General features: G+C 36.3%; 1 protein-coding gene across 1 annotated transcript; it reads right to left on the bottom strand.

The window, feature by feature from the left end:
* Positions 1 to 4547: 4547 nt before the first annotated feature.
* LOC126701524 (uncharacterized) lies at positions 4548 to 18223 on the bottom strand. Its single transcript, XM_050399666.1, has 3 exons — positions 17798 to 18223; positions 16693 to 16835; positions 4548 to 5837 (listed from the first exon to the last, which is right to left on the bottom strand). Exons 1-3 carry the CDS (start codon positions 17948 to 17950, stop codon positions 5033 to 5035), a joined length of 1101 nt encoding a protein of 366 aa, XP_050255623.1. The 5' UTR covers positions 17951 to 18223; the 3' UTR covers positions 4548 to 5032.
* Positions 18224 to 21541: the final 3318 nt, after the last annotated feature.

Raw genomic sequence — 21541 nt, 5'->3', positions numbered from 1 at the left:
AGGGAGTCATCAGCAAAAAATAAATGGGTGAAGGATAACCCATTCCTTCCCAGCTCCACACCCATAATATCATGGTTTTGTTCAGCTTTAAGCAAAGTAAGTGACAAAATGTTGGCACACATAAGAAAAAGGTAGGGAGACAAAAGTTATCCCTGCCTTAGTCCTCTTGAGGGCTCAAAACTCTATGAGATACTCCCATTGATCAATAAAGTGTAATTAACAGATGAAACACACTCCATGATCCACTTAACCCAATTTGTGCTAAAATTCATAGACATAAGCACTGCTTTAAGAAATGACCAATCTAGTCTATCATAAGCTTTACTCATGTCTATTTTCAAAGCACCAAAGCTAGTCTTCCTACCCCTTTTCTTTTTCAGAAACTCAAAAACTTCATGAGCAATGATTATATTATCTGTAATGCTTCTCCCACTAATGAATGCATTTTGAAAGGGAGTGATAAGGGTGTCCATGAAAAGTTTAAGCCTATTAACCATAAGTTTGGAAATAATTTTGTAAATTACATTGCAAATGCTAATAGGCCTAAATTGAGGCAAAATTTTAGGAAAATTAACTTTAGGAATAAGAGTAAGGTAAGTTTGATTGAGAGATTTGAGCAAGGAACCTGAATGGAAGAAAGCCTGCACAGTATTGCAAATATCATGTTTCACAATTTGCCAAAATCCTTGGAAGAAGAACGCTGGAATGCCATAAAGCCCTAGGGCTTTAAAAGGCCCTAATTGGAAGACAGTGTTCTCAATCTCCTTGATTGTTACTGGCTTGTTTAGTATGCAGCACTACTGAGCAGACAATTGAGGAATGGCCAGATTGTGCAATTGTTCCATGATGCTCTCTACATTATTAGTGTTGGTAGACTCATAAGTAGATTTAAAATGATCCACAAAATTTTTTTCAATACCCTCAGGTCCCTCAATAAGAACCCCCCCCCCCCCCCCCAGCATTCTTAACGCAATGGATTCTACTCCTAGCTCTCCTTTGTTTAACCACAGCTTGAAAATACCTTGTATTTCTGTCTCCTTTCAAAATCCATTCACTCCTGGTCTTCTGTGCCCACATAAGTTCTTCTCTCTTCAACAAGCACTCTAACTCTTCTCTAAGCTCTCTCTCTTTTCCTACATCCTCCATAGAGATCACATTGTTTTGGAGATCCTGCAATAGCCTCTTTTTCTAGTTAATCTCTTGTTCTATTCTGCCAAAAACATTCCTATTCCAATGAACAAACTCCTTCCTAACACTGTAGACTTTATGCATTAATTGGTAAGCTCTTGAACCATGTGTACTACTACCCCAAGCTCTTTACACCACTTCCTTACATGATGGATGAGTTATCCACATACGTTCAAACCTGAAGGGTCTTCTTTGAAAGCGAAGCTTAAGATCAAACTCTAGAGTGATTGGACCATGATCTGATTTGATAATTGGGTGATTTGTTAAAGCATAATTTGGATAGGTTTCAATCCACTCCATACTTGCAAAAGCTCTATCTAGCCTCTCCATGACAAAATTTTCCTCCTCCCTCTTGTTCATCCAATTAAATTGTTGACCTTGAGCTACTAAATCACATAATTGAAAGTCTGACACTAAAAGCTGAAAGTTCTCTGCACCAGGGATTGGACAATCACCAAAGGAAAATTTTTCCTTCACAAAGAGAATTTGGTTAAAATCTCCAATGCATAACCATCTCTGATGAGCTAACAATTTTAATTCCCTAAGTTTACACTAGACTTCTTCTCTCTTAGAAACTTCAAGTTGTCCATAGATAAAAGTAATAGAAAGGGGGTTACCTCTATTGTCCAACAAATTTGTATGCACCAAATGTTTGGACTCATACACAATATGAAGCTTCTATCTATCCATCCAAGCTAACAGAAGACCACCACTCATCCCCTCCCTTGGTAATTCCCAACCAACCTCAAAGCCACATTTATCCCATATCTTTTTTCCTCTATCTTTAGGTAAACGAGTCTCCATCAAAAACATTAAATCTAGTTTTGACTCGTGGGCCTTTTTTTCACATTGAAGAATTGTAGAGGATTTACCTAAGCCTCTGCAGTTCCAGCTCAGTATCCTCATGGCACCTAGGGAAGCTATTGAAGGCCAGCTTCCCTTTGCCCATTTGGATTATATTGGGTAGAAGGATTACCCCTCTAAACATCTCCTTGATCCTCGCTCTGGACCTCCCTATTGTGCTCCACACCTTGATCATCCCTACCTCCTCCTCTTTGGAAGAAACCACAAAGGGTCCATTTGGATACAGCTTATTTTTGTTGAAACTAAAAACATTGTAGCGAAATAATTTTTAAATGTGTAAATAGTGCTGTGAGACACATTTTTAATGAAAAAGTTGCTGAAAAGTGTAATTTGTGGGACCTGTGAACAGTGCACGAGTGCACTATTCACAATTGACTTGTCAACAATAGCGGGCTGAAAAAAAAAAAAAAAAGGAGAGAGAAAATGCGTGAAACGTGAAACGCAGCCGTGGACGTGGAATCCAAACACATACAAAATATCCTTTGCCTGATATTTCTACCCATCCTGCCAAATTCCCTCCTAATTCTCTTCTTGGAAGTACTCCCTTGGACCATTGACCCTGCTGAAGCATTCCACACTACATCTCTCTGGTTGGAATTAAGAGGAAAAGGGTCAGAGTGTGATTCAGAGTGAGTTGGAGACACTAATCCTGGGCTAACCACACTCCTAGTACTATTAGGGCTCATACCAGCCCATTGATTTGTAAGGAAAGTGGGTACTTGGGCTGCAGACACACATCACCTTCAGACTGGGCCCGAAGGCCCAATGTCACAATTAATCCTTAAATAGGAAGATAAACACTACCATCACATAACCAAGTATATACTTTGAAAAGCATTCCAAAAAAAAATCTATACCTGAATCTATTAATATTTATGCCAAAACTTAATGAAAACGGAATAAAATTAACAAACATAACAGCCCATCCTTTGTGCTTTCGTTCCTTCTGGTTAGTACAAGTTATCTGGTCCCTTAAACAAATACAAATTCACCTTACCATAAATTGCGTGTAAGAAAAAATTCTATATATATAATACAAATAAAAAAGTGATGCTCTTCTATATGCTTGCATATAGAAGAGCATATTTTTCTAGGAAGAAAAATACGGTCGCCTAAAACTTTTAGGCAAGAAGAAGAAAAATATGCTTGACTAAAAGTTTTAGGCGAGCGTTTCTTAGAAAAATATGCTTGCCTAAAAGTAGAAAAATATGTTGCCTAAAAGTTTTGGGGGCCGCAAAGAATTGTCAGAAAAAGATTGTAGAACAAAGCCAATTAAAGAAAAATATTAAAGAATAATAAGAGAGAAGTCTGATGGACTTGACGACTATTATAAAGCGATGAGAAAACAAAGAGTCAATTGCCTTGGTTTGACTCTTTGATTATATAGGTGTGCCTTTGACAAATTAGAGAGAAGCAATAGTATATAGTCTGGATTCAGCTGCTGAGAAGCCTGGTTTCTTCATTGTTGCCCCTTCCCATGATTTGTCAGATAGAGAGAAAGGTAAGAGGTAAAGAAGGGTTTACGGAGGAGGGAGAGAGAGAGCTTATTGGGTAGGAAGTAAAAACTTAACCTAAAAATTTAATTAATAAAAAATTAGGCTTGACGTGGAAAATTGTTGGAGTTTCAAATCCTACAGGACAAGCTCTCAAGAAGTCAAAAAAAAAGTCAAAACACTAAAGTTTTATAGATGTTCCAGTTTCATAGTATATATAGATTAGCTTAAATGCAAATATATATAAACAATAAACTTTGACAAGTGTCAAATATGAATGGTGTGCAAATCATTGCTTGCCTTATGTAGTTGCAAGTTTGCATAATTCTAAATGATTTGGCACCGCATGGAAAACATTAGAAGCTCCAAACATTCCAGGTGGTAAGGCTTAGTATCCGTTTGGATACTAATGATGAAGGCAGCTTATGCGCGTATTTTTTTTTTTTTTTTTTTTGAAAACGTGCACTATGGGTCCTGTGCAAAAAGAGAAGAGCGTTTTTTTTTGCTTTTTCAGTGGGTCCTATGTACTTTTCATTGAACCCACAAGTACTTTATTAAAAAAATTAAAAAATTAAAACTGAGTCTCACAGTACTATTTATATATTTAAAAATTATTTTGCTACAATGTTTTCAGTTTTCAACAAAATAAACAGTATCCAAACACACCCTTAGTATAGGCTTCTACTTTACTAATAAGTAATTATATATGTAATAGTTAAGAGTAATTATATATGTAATAGTTAAGAGAGCATGGCGTGTTATATATATATTAGATATGGAATAGTTAAGAGTGCATGGCATAGACAAATTATCTTTAAATACTTTTAGGCAAATGATTTGGTCTGCAATTCACTACCATGAGGACATCGTCTGATAGCCAAGGATATCTAAGGCATTGACTGGTCCCATTTTAACATTTCTGAAATGAAATAATTGGTTAAACTCATTGCTTCTAATCAACCTAATATCACAATAAAGGGAATACGTTAGAAAAATCGCGTCTTGAATAAAAATCAATATATATTCCTTATGAAATAGCCAATAAGTATGCAATGATACAATTGTGATGAAGCGCACTTTTGATAGGGAAGCAACATAAATTGACTAGGTTACTAGACTCAATTATGTAAAAAATGAGATCAATAATCTACACTTATATTCCCAGTCCATGTATGGGATTAAAAATTAAAGGGAAAAAAGAATACAAGTTGTTTACCTTTTTTATCACACTTTTTCTATAGCTGTTGCTGCTTCGACTAGAAAAAAGTCACTCTCATAAACGAATGTTTCATCACCAATAGTCGCATTGATATCTAAATAGTGTATTATCTTCCCTCTCCTTCTCAAGTTTTTTTCCCCTTTTCCAATACACTTTGCAGCAACGTGATGTGATTGTATATTGTAATGCCTGGCTGAGAATTTTCAGCACATTAGATTGTAGTAAAGAGGAAACAAATTGGTTCCATGAATGTGCAAAATAAATGATACTAATCAAGGGCAGCTTTGTTCCATCGGCCACTTATTGGCTTGGGTAAACCATCAAAGATTGGTCGGGTGATGGCTGCTGTTGAGAGAGATTGCAAGTCTGATTTTAAACTCCACTTTGACGTTGGCCAAGCAGATGTTGAGTTATTAGTTTCCTGGTCTTTCAGGCTTGATGTGCTTGATGATTTACGAACTGTAGATAGCCCATCAGCTATTATGGAATCTCCCAATCCCACTGGAATAGAATTCAACCATCCTGACTCTGAATCAGAGAATAGTGTCGTTCGGCTTGCTGATTTTGGCCTCATTGCTAGACCTTTACCTGTTGAAGCTGAGAAACCACTGCTTCCACCACTGTTTTCTCCTTTCAACAATCTTTCAGGTGTTCCAGCCCCAGAATCAACCTCAGGCTTTGGACGCCTTCGGACAGGCTTTTCATCAGATTTCTCACCCTCCCCATCTCCAGGTTCAGCAAGATTCCAATGCCCAACCACTTGACCATTCTCAGGCAAGAAACCATTAACTGAATTTCTGGAGTTCTGATGGTGGTTTGAAGGTGGACCAGAAATTGGTGAGGTTTTAAGCAGCAGTTCATCATCAAAGTAATCTGAACTCCCAGTTTTGTAAACTGACATCTCTGTGCCCTCAGCTGTATCCTTGAGATTTGGAGATTGCAGACCATAAAACTTCTGTAAAGTGCTCATGGCTGGAGACACCTGTTGGGGTGTTTTTGATCTTGGCAACTGGAACGATCCCAATATATTAGATTGGCCTAGACGCGAGGATGTTTTTTCAGTGCTGTTTCCTCTGCAGTAGAAGTTCATTATCATAATTATTTTTGGTTGCAAATCTAGTCTAGATATCAACTTCAAACTGTGTTACTCCAAAATATACACATTGGAAGTTTTCGACATATTGCAGAATAGGAAGAAACCCAGATATATTTGAATTTTTATACAGAACTTCAAATTCAACAAAAAAGAGCCAGGCTATTTTTGGGAAAATTTGATTTTTATGCTTATGTTACAGGACATGTAAAGCAATAGAGTTGATAGTCAATAAAGTCAGAAGGACATGCTAAAACCAATGATATATCACATAAAATAACAGTAAAATTTTGGCTAAGATATATCTTCTGTCCCTGTATATTTGGGCAACTTTCAATATCATTCCTGTACAATTTTTTGCGTCACCTTAGTCCTTTTTTCTATTTTATTTCAATATTATCCTTTCCGTTAAAATTTGGAAGAAAGTTGTTTGTGGCAAAAAGAAATTTACACATTAATTTTGCATACATGGATAGTTTTGCTTGATGACATGGCACCATGTTAGCTAAGTTGGTGACACAACCTTTCAAAACTTTTTTCTTTTTTCGTTTCGTTTCTTTCCTTTCTCTCTATTTTTTCTTTTAACCTCTCTCTCTCTCTCTCTGATGGAGTGGGCCTCGAAGACCAGCCTGGACTTAAAATGGCATGGTGATGTCAACCTCGCCACTATCAAGAGAGGTGAAGGCCGTGACTCAACCAAACACCGAAGTGTGCCTGGCTGGGGATGGAGGACCTCAGGTTGGTTGGTGTGGGTTCATGTGGTGGCTTTGGAGTTGATTTGGGAGGCTTTGTTTGGCTGAGGTGTTACAGGTCTACGATGAATGGATCTCGTGTATTTGGTGAGTGACGCCATGAAGGGATTTGGTGTGGACACTAGAGCAGGGATTTTTCATAGTTGCCATATTGGATCACCATTTTACATCCCTTATTTCAGACTTTATTGTTTTAGATATTTTCTCATCTTATCAGTTGACATTTTCAAATTTTGAATATGTGCTTTTATTGTGATTGAGAAATTTATGATTTAATTATGCCAGATTGTACTCCCTGGAGCCTCTTAGGAGGTTCCATAAACATTTTGGGTATTGCATTTTGAATACGAGTTTTCTGATTAGAATTGTTTCTCTTGGTGGTGATTCCAAGCACCCTTAGGTGGTGAACCTAGGATTTCCCCTCTAGTTTCTTATTTTCTTGCTTTCCTCAAATGCATTCTGCATCAGGATTTTTGAGGGCACGACAACAATTCAAGGATTTGAGATGCGCAGTTCAGGTTACTTTAGATTAATTCAATGGGTTGGTTTTGGAAATTGAGGAAGCTTGGGTGTTAATCAAGTTGGCGGTGTGAGTCTAAGAGTGGCCATGTGGTGGTGGGGTTGCTGTTATGTATGTGATTGTTTGGCAGTGGGGTTACTCTGTATTGTGGTTTGGGTAGTTTTGTGTCAGGGTGGATTTGGTCGGTGGTTGTAATTGACATTGTATACAGAGCTTAGGTTCGATTGGGATGTGAATTTGTGGGTATGATTGTTTCCTTGCATGTAGGGTGATGAATTTAAAAAATTTCTTATGAAGACAACAATTTATGGAGGCTTGAGCTCTCACCCTCTCTTTTGTTCTTTCTCATTTTCTTCTTTCATGGAGATCATTTGCAAAATGGTGACTGATGGTTTGATGGGTCGGGAACAGTGTTGTGTATTGATCTGCCATTAGAGAGAGAGAGAGAGAGAGAGAGAGAGAGAGAGAGAGAGAGATGCAGGAGCATCTAAATGGCTGCTCATACCTGTAGCCTTGACACAAGGCAGTAGCAGCAGCCAACTACTAATGGCCCAATGCAGCAGCCAAGCTTCAGTAGCAGTCAGCCAGAACATTGAAGCGACCTCTACTATTGGGGTTCAACACCTCCAGCAGCCAACTAGGATTGAGTTAAGGATGTTAACTAATATTCCAGGCCATTTCTGAGCCATTTGGAGGTAACTGGAGAGAGCTTGGAAGGTTGCTAGTCTCTGCTTAGACAGTTAGTTCCACTTAAAGGACTTGTACTCAAACAGTGGGCAACAGGCTGTTATTGTAACAGCAGCCAATTGGATCCACTTGTTCTTAGTCAATGTGTTAGCTGATTGGTTTAGCATTATTGACCAATCAGATTTAGTCTTGATTTGAGCCAACCCTGTGACTGTTAGTGCAAATAGATTGTATAAGTAGCAATATGGGTTCTCATTTGTAACAAGTTTTTGTTAACTGAATAAAGTAAGCCTTGAGAGCTTTTCTTTGAGAAATTTAGGTAAAAATTTTAACAGTAAGAATAATATTGAAATCAAATAAAAATAAGGACTAAAGTGACACAAAAATATAGAGGTGCGAAATTGAAATGCACCCAAATGTGTAAGGACTAAAGTATATCTTGGCCTAAAATTTATGATGGTTGGAATGCTTTCAAGGGAAGAAAAAAGTTATAAAGGTTGCTCAAAGTTTCACACGCTGTGGATGATAAATCCATGTCTCAATTATATGTGAAAACTAACGCTTGTATGAGAGAATGAAATTAAAGTTTTGAATATAAGGATAAAGTGTGTACATATATGAAGAGTCAAAAGTTAACTAATCATGGTACTATGTTTTGAAGCAACAACAAAGTGGCCAGAAAATTCACTAGCTAGCCTAAATCGGAGTCTGACAATTCTTACTGGTCTGACATTGCAGCCACCCGTGTGCATGAGAGAGAGAGAGAGAGAGAGAGAGGCCATGGCGTTCAGGCTTATTCATAGATCAGGGAACCTTGATTGGGCAAGAACAGAGAAAACTATAATGCCAACAGTAACTCGCCAGGCAGGGAAACGGATGTTGATTTTGGCAATAGTTTTTCAAAAATCCAAGCAAAGGAAATCTTACTACAATAGTGCAGGTGATGTCCACAGAGGTAACCAGTTGTAAAGAAACCAGCATTATGAACCTAAAGTAGTGTACTAAAAGAATGGGAAGCATATCTAAGACTCAGAACACCATGTCTAGTGTTATTTGAACAATGAGGCTTTATTTTCTTGAGGGGCATATAGCTATTTAACCTCTAGGAACTTTAATGGGCACAAAAGAAAAATATCTTGAAATTTCTCTTGAAGCCCGGTCTAAAGAGGTGATAAGCACAGAACACTAAATTTGTAGTCAAGCTAAGTAACTGTAGAAATGATAGAGATATGCATTAGGTTCTTTTTTTATGATAGGAAATAGATATTTTCATTAAAAAAAGTACATCTTGTTCACGATGATGAACAAACTATACATGAAACAAATAAAAACAAATCAAAGGGAAACATAGATAGATTGAAGGAAATCAAATACAGAAATACATTGCGTAAAATCCCAAATACAAGACCACACAAACAAAGTCCCAACTGGCAAAGACTTCAAAAGATCAACAGATATCTCAACATCCTCAAAAGTAAGGGTATTTTGTTCCCTCCAAATTAGCCACATATTATAGGTTGACACCATATTCCAAACCGAAGAAGAGTGTATCCCCAAATAATTCTCCCATGCAAAAGAAGAGAAACAACCATCCTTGGCATCACCCACTGCATTCCAAACATTAGAAAAACTTCACTCCATAAGGCATGTGCAAACTTACAATGAAGCAAAAGATGATCCATTGTTTCTCCATCGCAACAGCATAAGCAGCACCAATTAACCAGAGGCAGGTTCCTTTTTACAAGGTTATCAATAATGAGAATACTATCCCGAGCTGCTGTCCATAGAAAGACACTCTTCTAAGTACCTTAACACTCCAAATACACTTCCAAGGGAAAGGAATGGTAGGAGGGTTAGATAAGGAATTATAGAAAAAGCGCACATCAAAAACACCATTTGGGGTTAACTTCCAAAACAATCTATCAACCCCCCCACCCCTTGGAATTTTAGAATAAATATGCTTGTAAAAAGCATACACTCTCTCCACCTCCCAATCATCAGGATCATGGTGGAATTGAATATTCCAACTTCTACTACCACCGTCTAATGACTCGATACAATAGCAAGCAACTCTAAAATCCAGGCTTCTTTACCCATAGCACGAGAGAAAAGATCAGGGTAAAGATCCTTTAAGGGAATGTACCCACACCAAAGATCATACCAAAATCGAATATGAAGACCCTCTCTCACCACATACAACACATGTCCAAAGAAACTCTCTGCACCTTTCCTAATATTCTTCCACATTTCATACCCCTATACCCACATCAAAGATCATACCAGAATCGAATACGAAGACCCTCTCCTACCACATACAACGCATGTCCAAAGAAACTCTCTGCACCTTTCATAATATTCATCCACATTCCATACCCCTGAGAACCTCAACCAACTCTAGTGCACCAACCTCCACTAGTCTCTCCATACTTGGTAGCTATAGCCTGATGCCATAAATGATTGGTTTCACTTCCGAACCACCATAACCATTTTCCGAGCAGGGCTTGATTAAACAAACCAATCCTCCATATCCCCAAACCACCTGACTCAACTGGCCAACACACCTTATTCCAAGCAACAAGTGGATATTTGAAAGCTTCCTCAAACCCACCACATAGGAAATTTCTCTGGATCCTTTCTAATCTATCTGCCACAGCTTGAGGGATAGTAAACAAGGAAAAGAAATAGGTGGGAAGGCTTGAAATGGTACTTTTCAGTAAAGTTAATCTTCCTCCTTTGGACAAATGTAAACGTTTCCAACTAAATAGCTTTTTTTTTTTTTTTTCTTTTGGATAAGTAACGAAAGAGATTTTATTAAGAAAAAACCAACCAAGTACACAGGAAGCGTACTACAGAAGCACAAATCAAAAACCCATATTACAATGATCTATAAGATTGGGGAGAGAAAGACAAGAATAGGAAGGCAAAACTAAACTCCACTCAAGGAGAGAACGGAAAAAGAAAAACTTAATGTAAGAATAGACCGTTCAGAATTCTCAAAGCATCTCGCATTCTGCTCCCACCATAAGCACCAAAACAAACAATGCGGCACAAACCTCCATAAACCTATTTCTATGTCTACCAAACTTCCCCTGCCAAGACGCTAATACCTCACTAACTTTATACAGCATGACCCAATGTATACCAAACAAACAAAAAACCATAGACCACAAGTCATATGCTATAGGACAATGAAAAAGCAGATGATCCACCGATTGCCCACACCTTTTACACATAAAGCACCACTCTAACACTGCAATATGCCTCTTCCAAAGATTATCCGTAGTTAATCTTTGGTGTTTCGAAGACAGCAAGCATTCCTTGCCTGACATCAAGCTTCTATTTTTCAGAACTTTATTGGACTGGTTGTCTGTGTGGAGGAATCATCCTTTTTCTTCTATTTTGGATTTTCTTGATTTTTGTAATGTTCGTTCTTGATTTGTTCACCCCTGTATACCCCCTGTGTACTTGGGTGTCTCTCTTTTTTATCAATGAAATTTTTTATTACTTATCAAAAAAAAAAAAAAAAAAAAGATCTTACCTAAGGCAGCAATCCAAGAATAGACCGCTACTTTAGGAGGAACCTTGGATTGCCACACCATTTTCCAAGGAAAATCAATGATAGAAGAAGGAGAAAAAGAGTGATAGAAGCCTCGAACCTCAAAACCTCTCCTCATTGCCGGCTTCCAAAAAAGTTTGTCATCACCAACATCCCACACATTCGTGGAATAAAGCACAACCCAAAAGCGATCAAATGATTCTGACTCCCAATCTTGTGGTGGACGACGAAACCAAATGTCCCAATGAAGCCTCCCATTGGAGAAACACATCACCTTTGACACAAAAACTCCCTTGCCCGACTAATACTATACAATTCTGGGAATGCTTCCTTAAGGGAACAATCCCTACACCATACATCCTCCCAAAACTTTATCTTCATACCATCACCCACATCAAACAGAAGAAATTTAGAAAAGTCCAGCCAACCACTTCTAATGGATTTCCACACACTAACACCATAGGTCCCTAACACCGGTTTGGTACACCAACCACCCCCTTCATCCCCATATTTAGCCTCAATGACCTTCCTCCAAAGGGCATCTCTCTCCGTTCCATATCTCCACAACCATTTGCCTAACAAAGCAGAATTAAATCTTCTCAGCCGTCGAATCCCTAAACCACCCTTTTGCAATGGCATACAAACCTTATGCCATTCCACCAAAGGAACCTTAGGAGCATCAATACCACTCCAAAGAAAGTCTCTCTGTAATAGGATTCCAAATTGATGAATCATTAAAATGAGCCCCAAAAGGCATACCCAAGTAAACTATGAGCAACCTAACAATATTGCAACCTAAGACACTAGCCAAAGCATTCAAACTCCCTAACTCCCCCATTGGAGCAATCTCACTCTTACCAATATTGACTTTCAAGCCTATGATTGCCTTAAAGAAAATCATCACCATACGAATACCTAAAAGTTGTTCCTTGGTTGCATCACAAAATAAGATAGCGTCATCAACAAAAAGAAGATGAGAAATATGCATACCTCCTTGTGAATGGGAATCTGCTTGAAAACCCCTAAGAAAGCCTCCCTCTTCCGTTCTTTTCAACAGCCTACTCAAAACTTCCATCACCAACAGGAAAAGAAGAGGAGACAAAGAGTCCCTTTGGCGAAGGCCTCAAGAACTACCAAAAAAAACCCATTGGAGAGCCATTAACAAGAATTGAAAAACGGACAGTAGAAATACAAAACTTCATCCACCTCCCCCACTTCTCTCCAAAACCCATCCTCTCCATGAGATAAAACAAAGCATCCCAATTCACATGATCATAAGCCTTCTCAATATCAAGCTTAACAATCACACCAAGAATTCCACTCTTCATTCTACTATCCAAACATTCATTTACAATGAGAATGGGATCAAGAATCTGTCTCCCTCCAACAAAGGAATTTTGAGAATTAAAAATGAGTTTATCCAAAACACAACGGAGCCTATGTACCAACACTTTTGATAACAGCTTATAAAAACTACCCACAAGGTTAATAGGACAAAAGTCCTTAATGTCAATAGCATTGGTCTTTTTAGAAATTAGACACAAAAAAGTGGCATGAAGGGATTTTTCAAAGATGCAAGTTCTATGAAAATCCATCCAAAAAAGCCATAACATCCTCTTCTAACACACACTTAACACTATTGGAAAAAACCCATAGTAAAGCCATCCGGCCCAAGTGCCTTATCACCCTCAGCCTCCTTTAAAACAACAAGAATCTCCACCTTATTGAACTCCCTCTCTAAAGATAGCCTCTCAGTTTCATCTAAGCAAGTAAACTCTAGGCCATCAACGGTAGGCCTCTAAGATTCAAGCTCTTGTTATAAATTCTTATAAAATTCCACCACCTGATCTTGAACCTCCCTATCATACTCATAAAGCACTCCCTCAACCTCCACTCCCCTAATGCGATTGGTTCAATTGTGCAAGTTAGCCTACCTATGAAAAAACCGAGTATTATTATCCCCCTCTTTAATGAACAAGACCTTGAATTTTTTCCTCCAAGAAATCTCCTCCAAAGAAGCTAAATGCACGATATCAGCTTTGATTACTGTTCTTCCAAATCTATCATCTAGAGACAAGACTTGCAGCTCTTCTCTAATTTCAAGACCCAAAAACTCAATAAAAAGAATTTTTTTTCCTAAAAGCCACATCCCCAAACACATGCTTATTCCAATGATTCAAGTCACCTTTCAAAGCCTTCAATTTACAAGCTAAAATCCACAAAACCCTCCACTTTCAGCCACATATTCTCAAATTTATCTTCCCCCTCAACATACCTCCTACCTCCACTAAAATAGGACAATGATCCAACACCACCCAAGGAAGAGTCTTCTAGGTCACATCCAAAAAATGATCCTCCCAGTCAACTAAATTCAGAGCCCTATCAATTCTGGGCATGGAAGGATTATCAGAATCATGAAACCAAGTGTAGTCGCCCCCCTCCAAAGGCAGGTCAACCAGATTATTTTTCTCAATAAAGCCAGAGAATTTAAACATGGCTGAGCTAAAAGAGTTACAATCAAGTCTCTCTACCGGATATCTGATGATGTTGAAATCACCAATCAAACACCAAGCCAAGATCCACCGCAATCTCACAGAATCAAGTTCCACCCACGTTGCATTCCTAGCACTGTCATCAAACGGACAGTACACCCATGAACAAACCCATTCAAAACCGTCTACGCCTTCAACAAAATAGAAACAGAAAATCTACCCACAAAATAATCAACTTCCTCCCTCCTGTCCCATGCCAACAAAATACCCCTAGCAGTGTGAATTACATCCAAAACTGCCCAATCTACAAAAGGGCTGCCCCATAGATTTTTCACAATGGTAGAGTTTGTACAATCCAATTTGGTTTCCTGTAAACAAACAACATCACCATGCCACTCCTTAAGAATATTTTTGACAGCATCCTTCCTATGAAAATTATTTAAACCCTACACATTCCAAGATAGGATTTTTAAATTCATGGATACTGATCTGAGCCCACCCCAATGGATTTCATACTACCTCTTGAGTTTCTAACAGACTTCCTGTCAAGAGGTTTTGGTGCCTATCCTTTGCTTGAGAGTTTGGGTGAGCACTGAGCACCTAGGTCAGCTTTCACTTCACTGGAATTAGTTGAGCATTCAAGTGTACTACCTAGTCAACTCCCACATTATTTTAGAAGTGAATAAGATATGAGACCTAAATTTTCTAAACAGTTACAGTGACAGCTTAGTTTCGCTGCTCACTTTTCACTACACTGGCTTTATGTGCGCAATCAAAGAACCACCATCAGTCAATAAAAGGTCAGCATACATAACATTCCAGATGGTGCATAAAATTTGATTCCTCAATTTTGTCTCAACAAAATTTGGGAACATGTGTTCCCGGAAGGGAACATTTCTAAGTTTAGATGAACACAAGACCAAGTATGGTTCTAGTCAATCAAAAACAAGAAAACATATTATTGATTGGCAAGTCATGAACCAAAAATACATCATTAAGTTAAATGTCCACTTTTGAAGCATATATTATATTTTCCTGTAAACGAAATCAATTGTAATTGGGTTTTTTTTAATTGGCTGCTAATTGCTTACCAAACCATAACAAAGAGTACATCTACAGAAACATAAAGGCTAGTTCAAGAAATACAGATTGCAATCTCACAAGATCAAAGACACAAATGTAAGCGTAAAAAAATATCAGATCGTTGTTTCAAACTCTACTTAGGATTTGTAAATATGTTCATCTTATGGTAGAGTTCATGTCATTATTAATGTTATCCAGATGTCATTATTTAACTAATTGCACAATTTTATTTTATTTTTAAATTTTAGCCAGAATAATGTAACATTTTCCCAAATCAAAAAATATATATGTTCAGGTGCAAGCTTCTAGTACTTGAACTGCTTGTAGTTTTTCCCAGGGGAATATGTCATAAGGGGTTCAAGGAATAATCCTCAAACATGAAGGAGTTCATCAATCAAAAGATATAAGAACAAGTCTTAAACTCAATCATATCTTGAGCAATGTGAAAGGACCATTTTAAAGCTGAAATTGCTGTTTTTCAGATCCTTGACCGAATGGATGACAGCGTAAGAATTATTTTCAATTATAAATTTATTAGATTTAATTTCTTATTGTAATACTTCCTGTGTACATGGGCCACACGCCTCTTTATCTCAACAACACCTTTTATGTTAAAAAAAAAAATCTCATTCATTTTTTTTGTTGTTGATAAGTTTGGGGTCTGCTATGTTTGAACTCCTTGCAGTTAGTATGTCACAACCCTGGGTGTGGTGTGTCGTGGGGATTTATTATGCCATATGCTCTCCATGCATTGACTTTTCTTGGGTAATGTAAGTCCTATACTCGCTATTAGCATTGTAAAAAGAATAGCCAATGACCCAATTGGTCTAATGGCACCTCTCTAGGTACTTCCTAGGGGTTGAGGGGCAGGGGAGGGATTCGGGTAGTAGCTTAGGAGATTTCTAACCATTTAAAAAAAAAAAAGACCAGGCCACGTAAACTTCCATACTATATCTCATTAATTTAAGTATATCATGAACTCATGATCTCTATGATCTGAGTCTTACACAGTCAAAAAGGGACAAATACTAAAATAATTTAGCATCCATTGTACATCAGTTTTGAGATCCCATCACAATCACTAAGAAGCAAGAGTTTTTTTTTTTTTATAGATAAGACCAAGGGTAGATATTTAGCCTTTGTACACCAACACCAGTGTCAGGCTCTCTCCAAAAGTGTAGGTATGGAGCATAGCAATGTATAATACTAAAATGAACATATCCAACTATTGTGCACTTGGCTTTGTAAGCAAATGCACAATTATAAGAAGAACAATTCATTGCCTCCAACAATGAAAAAAACGGTTATAATAAGGCACTCTATAGTGTTGTCTATGCATTGGATAACACAAAGAAGACAAAAATATTAATTTTTTGTAATGTCTTAAACATATATATGCAATAAGAAAGCAAATTGTTGGAAATATGGATGCTACAAGAATCAAGAATGAAGTGTCATAAACTCAAGGGCAAGTAAATTGATGAATGCATAATAAAGTGAGAGGAAGAAGAAGTCATCATGGCATTGTATACTAGTGGACACAAGACATGCTAGAGCATATCCTAGAAAAAAAATAAAATAAAATAAAAAATAAAAAAATAAATAATAAATAAAAAATAAAAAAACCATTTTTCTTTTATTTATTTTTATAAGTAACTCCTTGCAGACTAAAGGCTAGCAATGGGATGATAATAAGCTTGACTATAAGTAAAAATAGTTATTTGTAGAGATGAAGTATATCATACCCTTGAGAAGCAGACCCATTAGACAAATTGGGAGACAAATTGGGAGATGGTGGATGTCTTCCTGGTAATGGTATTTGTAATGTTTTCAAAGCAAACATTTGAAGATCTGTTGCCAAGCCATTCATCCTTTTAATGTCAGCTACCTAACTCATTAAAAATAGAGATCCATTAGAAGAAAGAAAGGCCAATATCTCATAATCAGCTCAAGGGCAATAATTCATGTGAGATGACATGTCCTAGGTAAACTTGATAGCCCATTCATACAATTATACTATGAAGGTGTTTTAAATGCATAAAAGGTAGTACTTAGTACTCAATGCTCCCATTTTAGAGTGCTAATTTAGTTTAAAAAGACAACTAAAATTAAATGATGTCCATTGGTTTCAGATGACTAATTATTCATACCAAATAATTAACAACACATATTTTTTTGAGTAGTAAGTTACATACACACTCTTGGGCCTTGAATCCATCCTATTATAAAGGGAGAAGGAAGTGCCATTTTAGCGTTTTTTTGTTTTTTGGAAGCTAAACTAGCACCTTCTAGTGTTTCTAATGGAGATATCCAAGCAGAAAGTCCCCTCCTCCCCAACTATGAAATTATAAAATATATTAAGAGAGAGAGAGAGAGAGAGAGAGAGAGAGAGTTGGTAATAGTAAGAATGCGACTAGTTGAGACTTGATTTACGTTTGTATAGAGTGAAAAATTAGGTAATCCATATGAGCATATAAGTTAGTTTGTTGTTGCAGTCATGAAAAGCTAAAGATTGAAAATGTGAGGGAAACGGAACACTAGGAATTTAACTAACTAAGATTTGGTAATTTATACATACATAGTTTACCCATGCCATGCCAGATGGAGTGAACGGCATTTGGAGTAAGCTTTTGTGGGTGTAAGTAGTAACACAAAGAAGATTAGTTAATTGTGCCATTCATCATGCAATCTTAAATAAATTATGTCTTGTTCCATACATGATAGACACGAAAGACGATCTCAATCAACAAAATTATTTGCCTAGTGTCAGTTTATTTGACTCAATTTTACATAAAAACAAAGAAAGGAAAATGAGGTGCTTATTCTAGTTTTAGAAAGAAAGAGAAATACCTCGACACCGTATTTAATGGCGACACCGGCGAGGGTATCGAACTTGGACACTTGGTGCTCTATATATTTATAACTATAATTCACACCTTCTCCTCCTCCTCCTCCTCCTCCGCTTCCGCTACTTCTCCTCCGTCCATTTGCAGACGGAGACATTTCCTTCTTCTTCTTCTTCTTCGGCCCACCCAAAACCCACACAACAACGATCTAATCTAATTACTATGTCACAATTGACCCTCCCCGAATTCCCAGATCGATACGTAATATATATTGTTTATTATACAGATGAAAAGTTGAATGGGTGCTTTTTTTTGGAAGAGATCGGAAAATTCAAAACTAGGAATTGGGACTCTATGAAATTTTTTTTTTTAATAAAAAAAAGAGAGAAGAAATTTTCTTTTTTCTTTTTTCTTTTTTTTCTTTTTTTTTTTTTGAAACTGAAGAGAAAAGAAATTGGCAAATAAGAAGGAAATGATTTGAAATTGGAATCTAGTAATAGTAGTACACGATAAGCTTCATTTCTCTACCAATGAAGACTTCAACTAGACTTAATTTTTTTTACAACCCAATTATATTGATGATGATTTAAAAAATAGAGTCAAAAAAAAAAGTCAAAAGGAATGAGCGTGTTAGTATAATAGTGACAAAATATTAAAAAACAAAAAAAAAAAAACAATAAACAAAAAGGAGCAGAGAGTTTGGCTGGTTCCGACTACCGACACCAGCACCGACACAGGCAGGCCAGCATTGTGATTTGTGAGTCTGTTACTCAATCACTCACATTGACATACAATCATCATCATACATATGGGAAAAGGAGGAATATGACTGATCTCTTGCTTTCTTTAAAACCCCTCCCCTATTGCTACAACTTACAGCTTATAACTTGTGTAATTTTATTTTTTTTAGTCACGGCCATGGCCACAATCACAATCACAATCACAATCACAATCACATGGTTATTCCATGCGTTCCTCAACGCGCCTCACATCACATGTTACTACTTGTCACAATATTTTTGCATCTCATCTAAATTAACCGATACTATCTAAGGCTTCCAGACAGCTCAATTAATAAAGTCTCTAATGGTTGAATAAGAGATTTGAGATTCAATTCCCACCTACACTAAAAACTGGTTGGTGTTTTGGTTTGATGATAAAGAGCTATCATCACTAAAAACTAGCTGGTGTTTTGGTTTGATGATAAAGAATTATCATCAGAAGCGAACGTCATAAGTTAAAAGTCTCTCTCAAAAAAAAAAAAAAAACAAATATTGTCCAATAAATAAATATTCTTTTATAAAATCTATCTCAACTTTTAATTAATAAAATCATCTATCATTCATTCATTACTCATTAGTCATGGGGGATTTGGAGCGTAACCGCCATTTGAACATCATCCTAAGCTCTTGTTTGGGAGGAGAGAATGGAATGGAAAGGAATGAAAAGAATAATTTTATAATATTCTTCTCTTCATTTGAGAGTTTTAATAGAGGGAATGGAAAATCCATTTGCTAGTTTGGGAGTTTAAGTGGAAATGGGAATGGAATGAGTAAGAGAAAATACTCATTCATCTCTATTCCCTTAAAACCTCAAATTTTCATTCCCCCTGAAATTTGGAGGAATGTGAGGGAATGAAATTAGATTTAATGGATTTTTTACTAAAACTCCCAAAATACCCCTATATATTCAACCATTTATTTTAAAATAAGGATTTAATAGTAATATTGTCATAAAATGATTTTATTATATTCCCTCTATGTTACTCCCAAACAAGATTACTTACATTCCATTCATTTTCATTCTTTCTATTTCTTTATTTTAAAACATCTAATCAAGGTTATTTAATTTCATTCATTTCCATTCATTTTTCTTGCTTAAGTACATTTCATTCATTTCCATTCCTTTATGATCATCCCATTCCATTCCCTTATAAATTCTCAAACGAAGCCTAAGTTTAATCTATCTTACTACTACTCTATGGGATTTTCTAATCAATAATGCATGCATTTTCGACCTTCAAATACCAACTTTCACACATGTTCTATCTTAACTTATTTGCGATGGTCCTAATTAACACATATTTGCAATGACTACACCCCTCATTAACACACATTTTAGTCACAATAATTAACCAACTTCAGCTAAATGCTAACCCTTTTTTTTATATAATTTTACACTCATTTATTAATATGATTGTTTGTATGCTTCAAAATCCTTTGCAAGTGTCCATAATCTAGCAAATTCTGTCTGCAATGAAATTATGGTTCGCTGCCATGAAATTCAAAATTTAATTAAACTACACAATTCGAAGGGTTACCCACTTAACTCAATTATTATGTTTGCCACAACTTTTAGGTTTTAGCATTGGGCTTCTATCATGGCAGCATAGTTAGTAAAATATGGTATGTGTTTAATATGGTAAGTATACAGGCAGGTATAATTCAGCATTATAAAAAAAAAAAAGTATGTTTCAAAAGCTCAACATAAAAATACGAAAACGGAAAAAGAACAATATATGTATGGTACGAGTATATTATGTTTACCTTTAAAAAATTTGTAACAAAAATACATAAATATTTAACTTATATTTTTTGGAAATAACAACAATAATCTTGGTGTCATTACCCCTTAACTCCAGTCAAGTGTGATTTAATCTTTAGAATACCCCAACAAAATTTTTTTAGGAGTGATATTAAGGATATTACAAATTTTATTGCATAGGTCTTAAAAACTAATGTGCCATTAAAAGTATTTAAAAAAAAATACTACAAGTTTTACTACATAAAACTTAGGGTAAATTGCAAATTACACCATTGAATTTTACACCTCAAGGTTTCATAAACTTGATTTTACACCCTGAAGTTTGGTTTCGTTAGTAATTCACCCCCCACAGTTAGTTTCTGCTGTTAAGTGACACATCATCATGCTAGTGTGTTTTCTTTTTGCCAAATTAGCCCCAAAACTACATCATTTCAGTGATGACCAAGCTAGCACAATCAAAACTACGTAGTTTCAGGCCTAAACGTAAAACATATTACTATTGCTTAAACAATAGTGTTCATGACAAACTCTAAAATATAAAATAAAAAATAAAACCATAACCCCATAATCTATCTAACCAACTTAGTCTTGGACAAAGAAACTGGGAATGCCATTAACAAAAGCTGAATAGCCCATGAAGAGAATTGTCCCCCTTCCTCTTTCAACCATGCCCGAAAGAACCTAAATCCAATTTTATGGTTACCAAAAAAAAAATTCAAAATTTTACAAATTAGTCAAATCAATTTTAAACCCAAGAAATTATTGTGAACACAACAAGAGTAAGGAAAGAACCAGTTAAAAAGTGTTTGGTTTCTAACAACATATATTAATGAAACGAAAATTAAGGTTGAAAGTCATTATAATAACATAGGAATTAAAGATGATTATTGTACCAGTTTATGGCTAGTATATGATGATACATGTTAGGCGTTGTGGAAGGCACCAACGGAAGAGACAACAAGGGAATTCTAAAAGGAGTCAATTAGAATGTCAAAGAAGTTGGTGGGTTGCCAATTCGTATTAGTATTAGAGTAACCATTGTTGCATTGTACACCACAAGATTTGCCTGGGTTCACACAGCCGATAGTCTGCAGACAAATCGTGGGGTTAGGGTTTCTGTTTTTTGATTTAAACACTATTGTTTAAGAGTAATGTGTTTTAGGTTTAGGCCTGAAATTTTCTCTCCAAAAAAAAAAAAGTTTAG

This window comes from Quercus robur, chromosome 10 (genome assembly GCF_932294415.1).
Source record: "Quercus robur chromosome 10, dhQueRobu3.1, whole genome shotgun sequence".
NCBI lineage: Eukaryota > Viridiplantae > Streptophyta > Magnoliopsida > Fagales > Fagaceae > Quercus > Quercus robur.
The sequence above is the reverse complement of the archived record's forward strand: the minus strand, read 5'-3'. Positions and strand labels throughout refer to the sequence as shown.

Excerpts from the sequence above, each read along its gene's own strand:
- LOC126701524 (XM_050399666.1), bottom strand. The coding sequence starts at position 17,950 with ATGTCTCCGTCTGCAAATGGACGGAGGAGAAGTAGCGGAAGCGGAGGA. Across the intron at positions 16,836-17,797 it reads CCATTAAATACGGTGTCGAG|GTAGCTGACATTAAAAGGAT; the intron begins GTATTTCTCTTT and ends TTAATGAGTTAG. Across the intron at positions 5,838-16,692 it reads AATGGGTCTGCTTCTCAAGG|AGGAAACAGCACTGAAAAAA; the intron begins GTATGATATACT and ends CTTCTACTGCAG.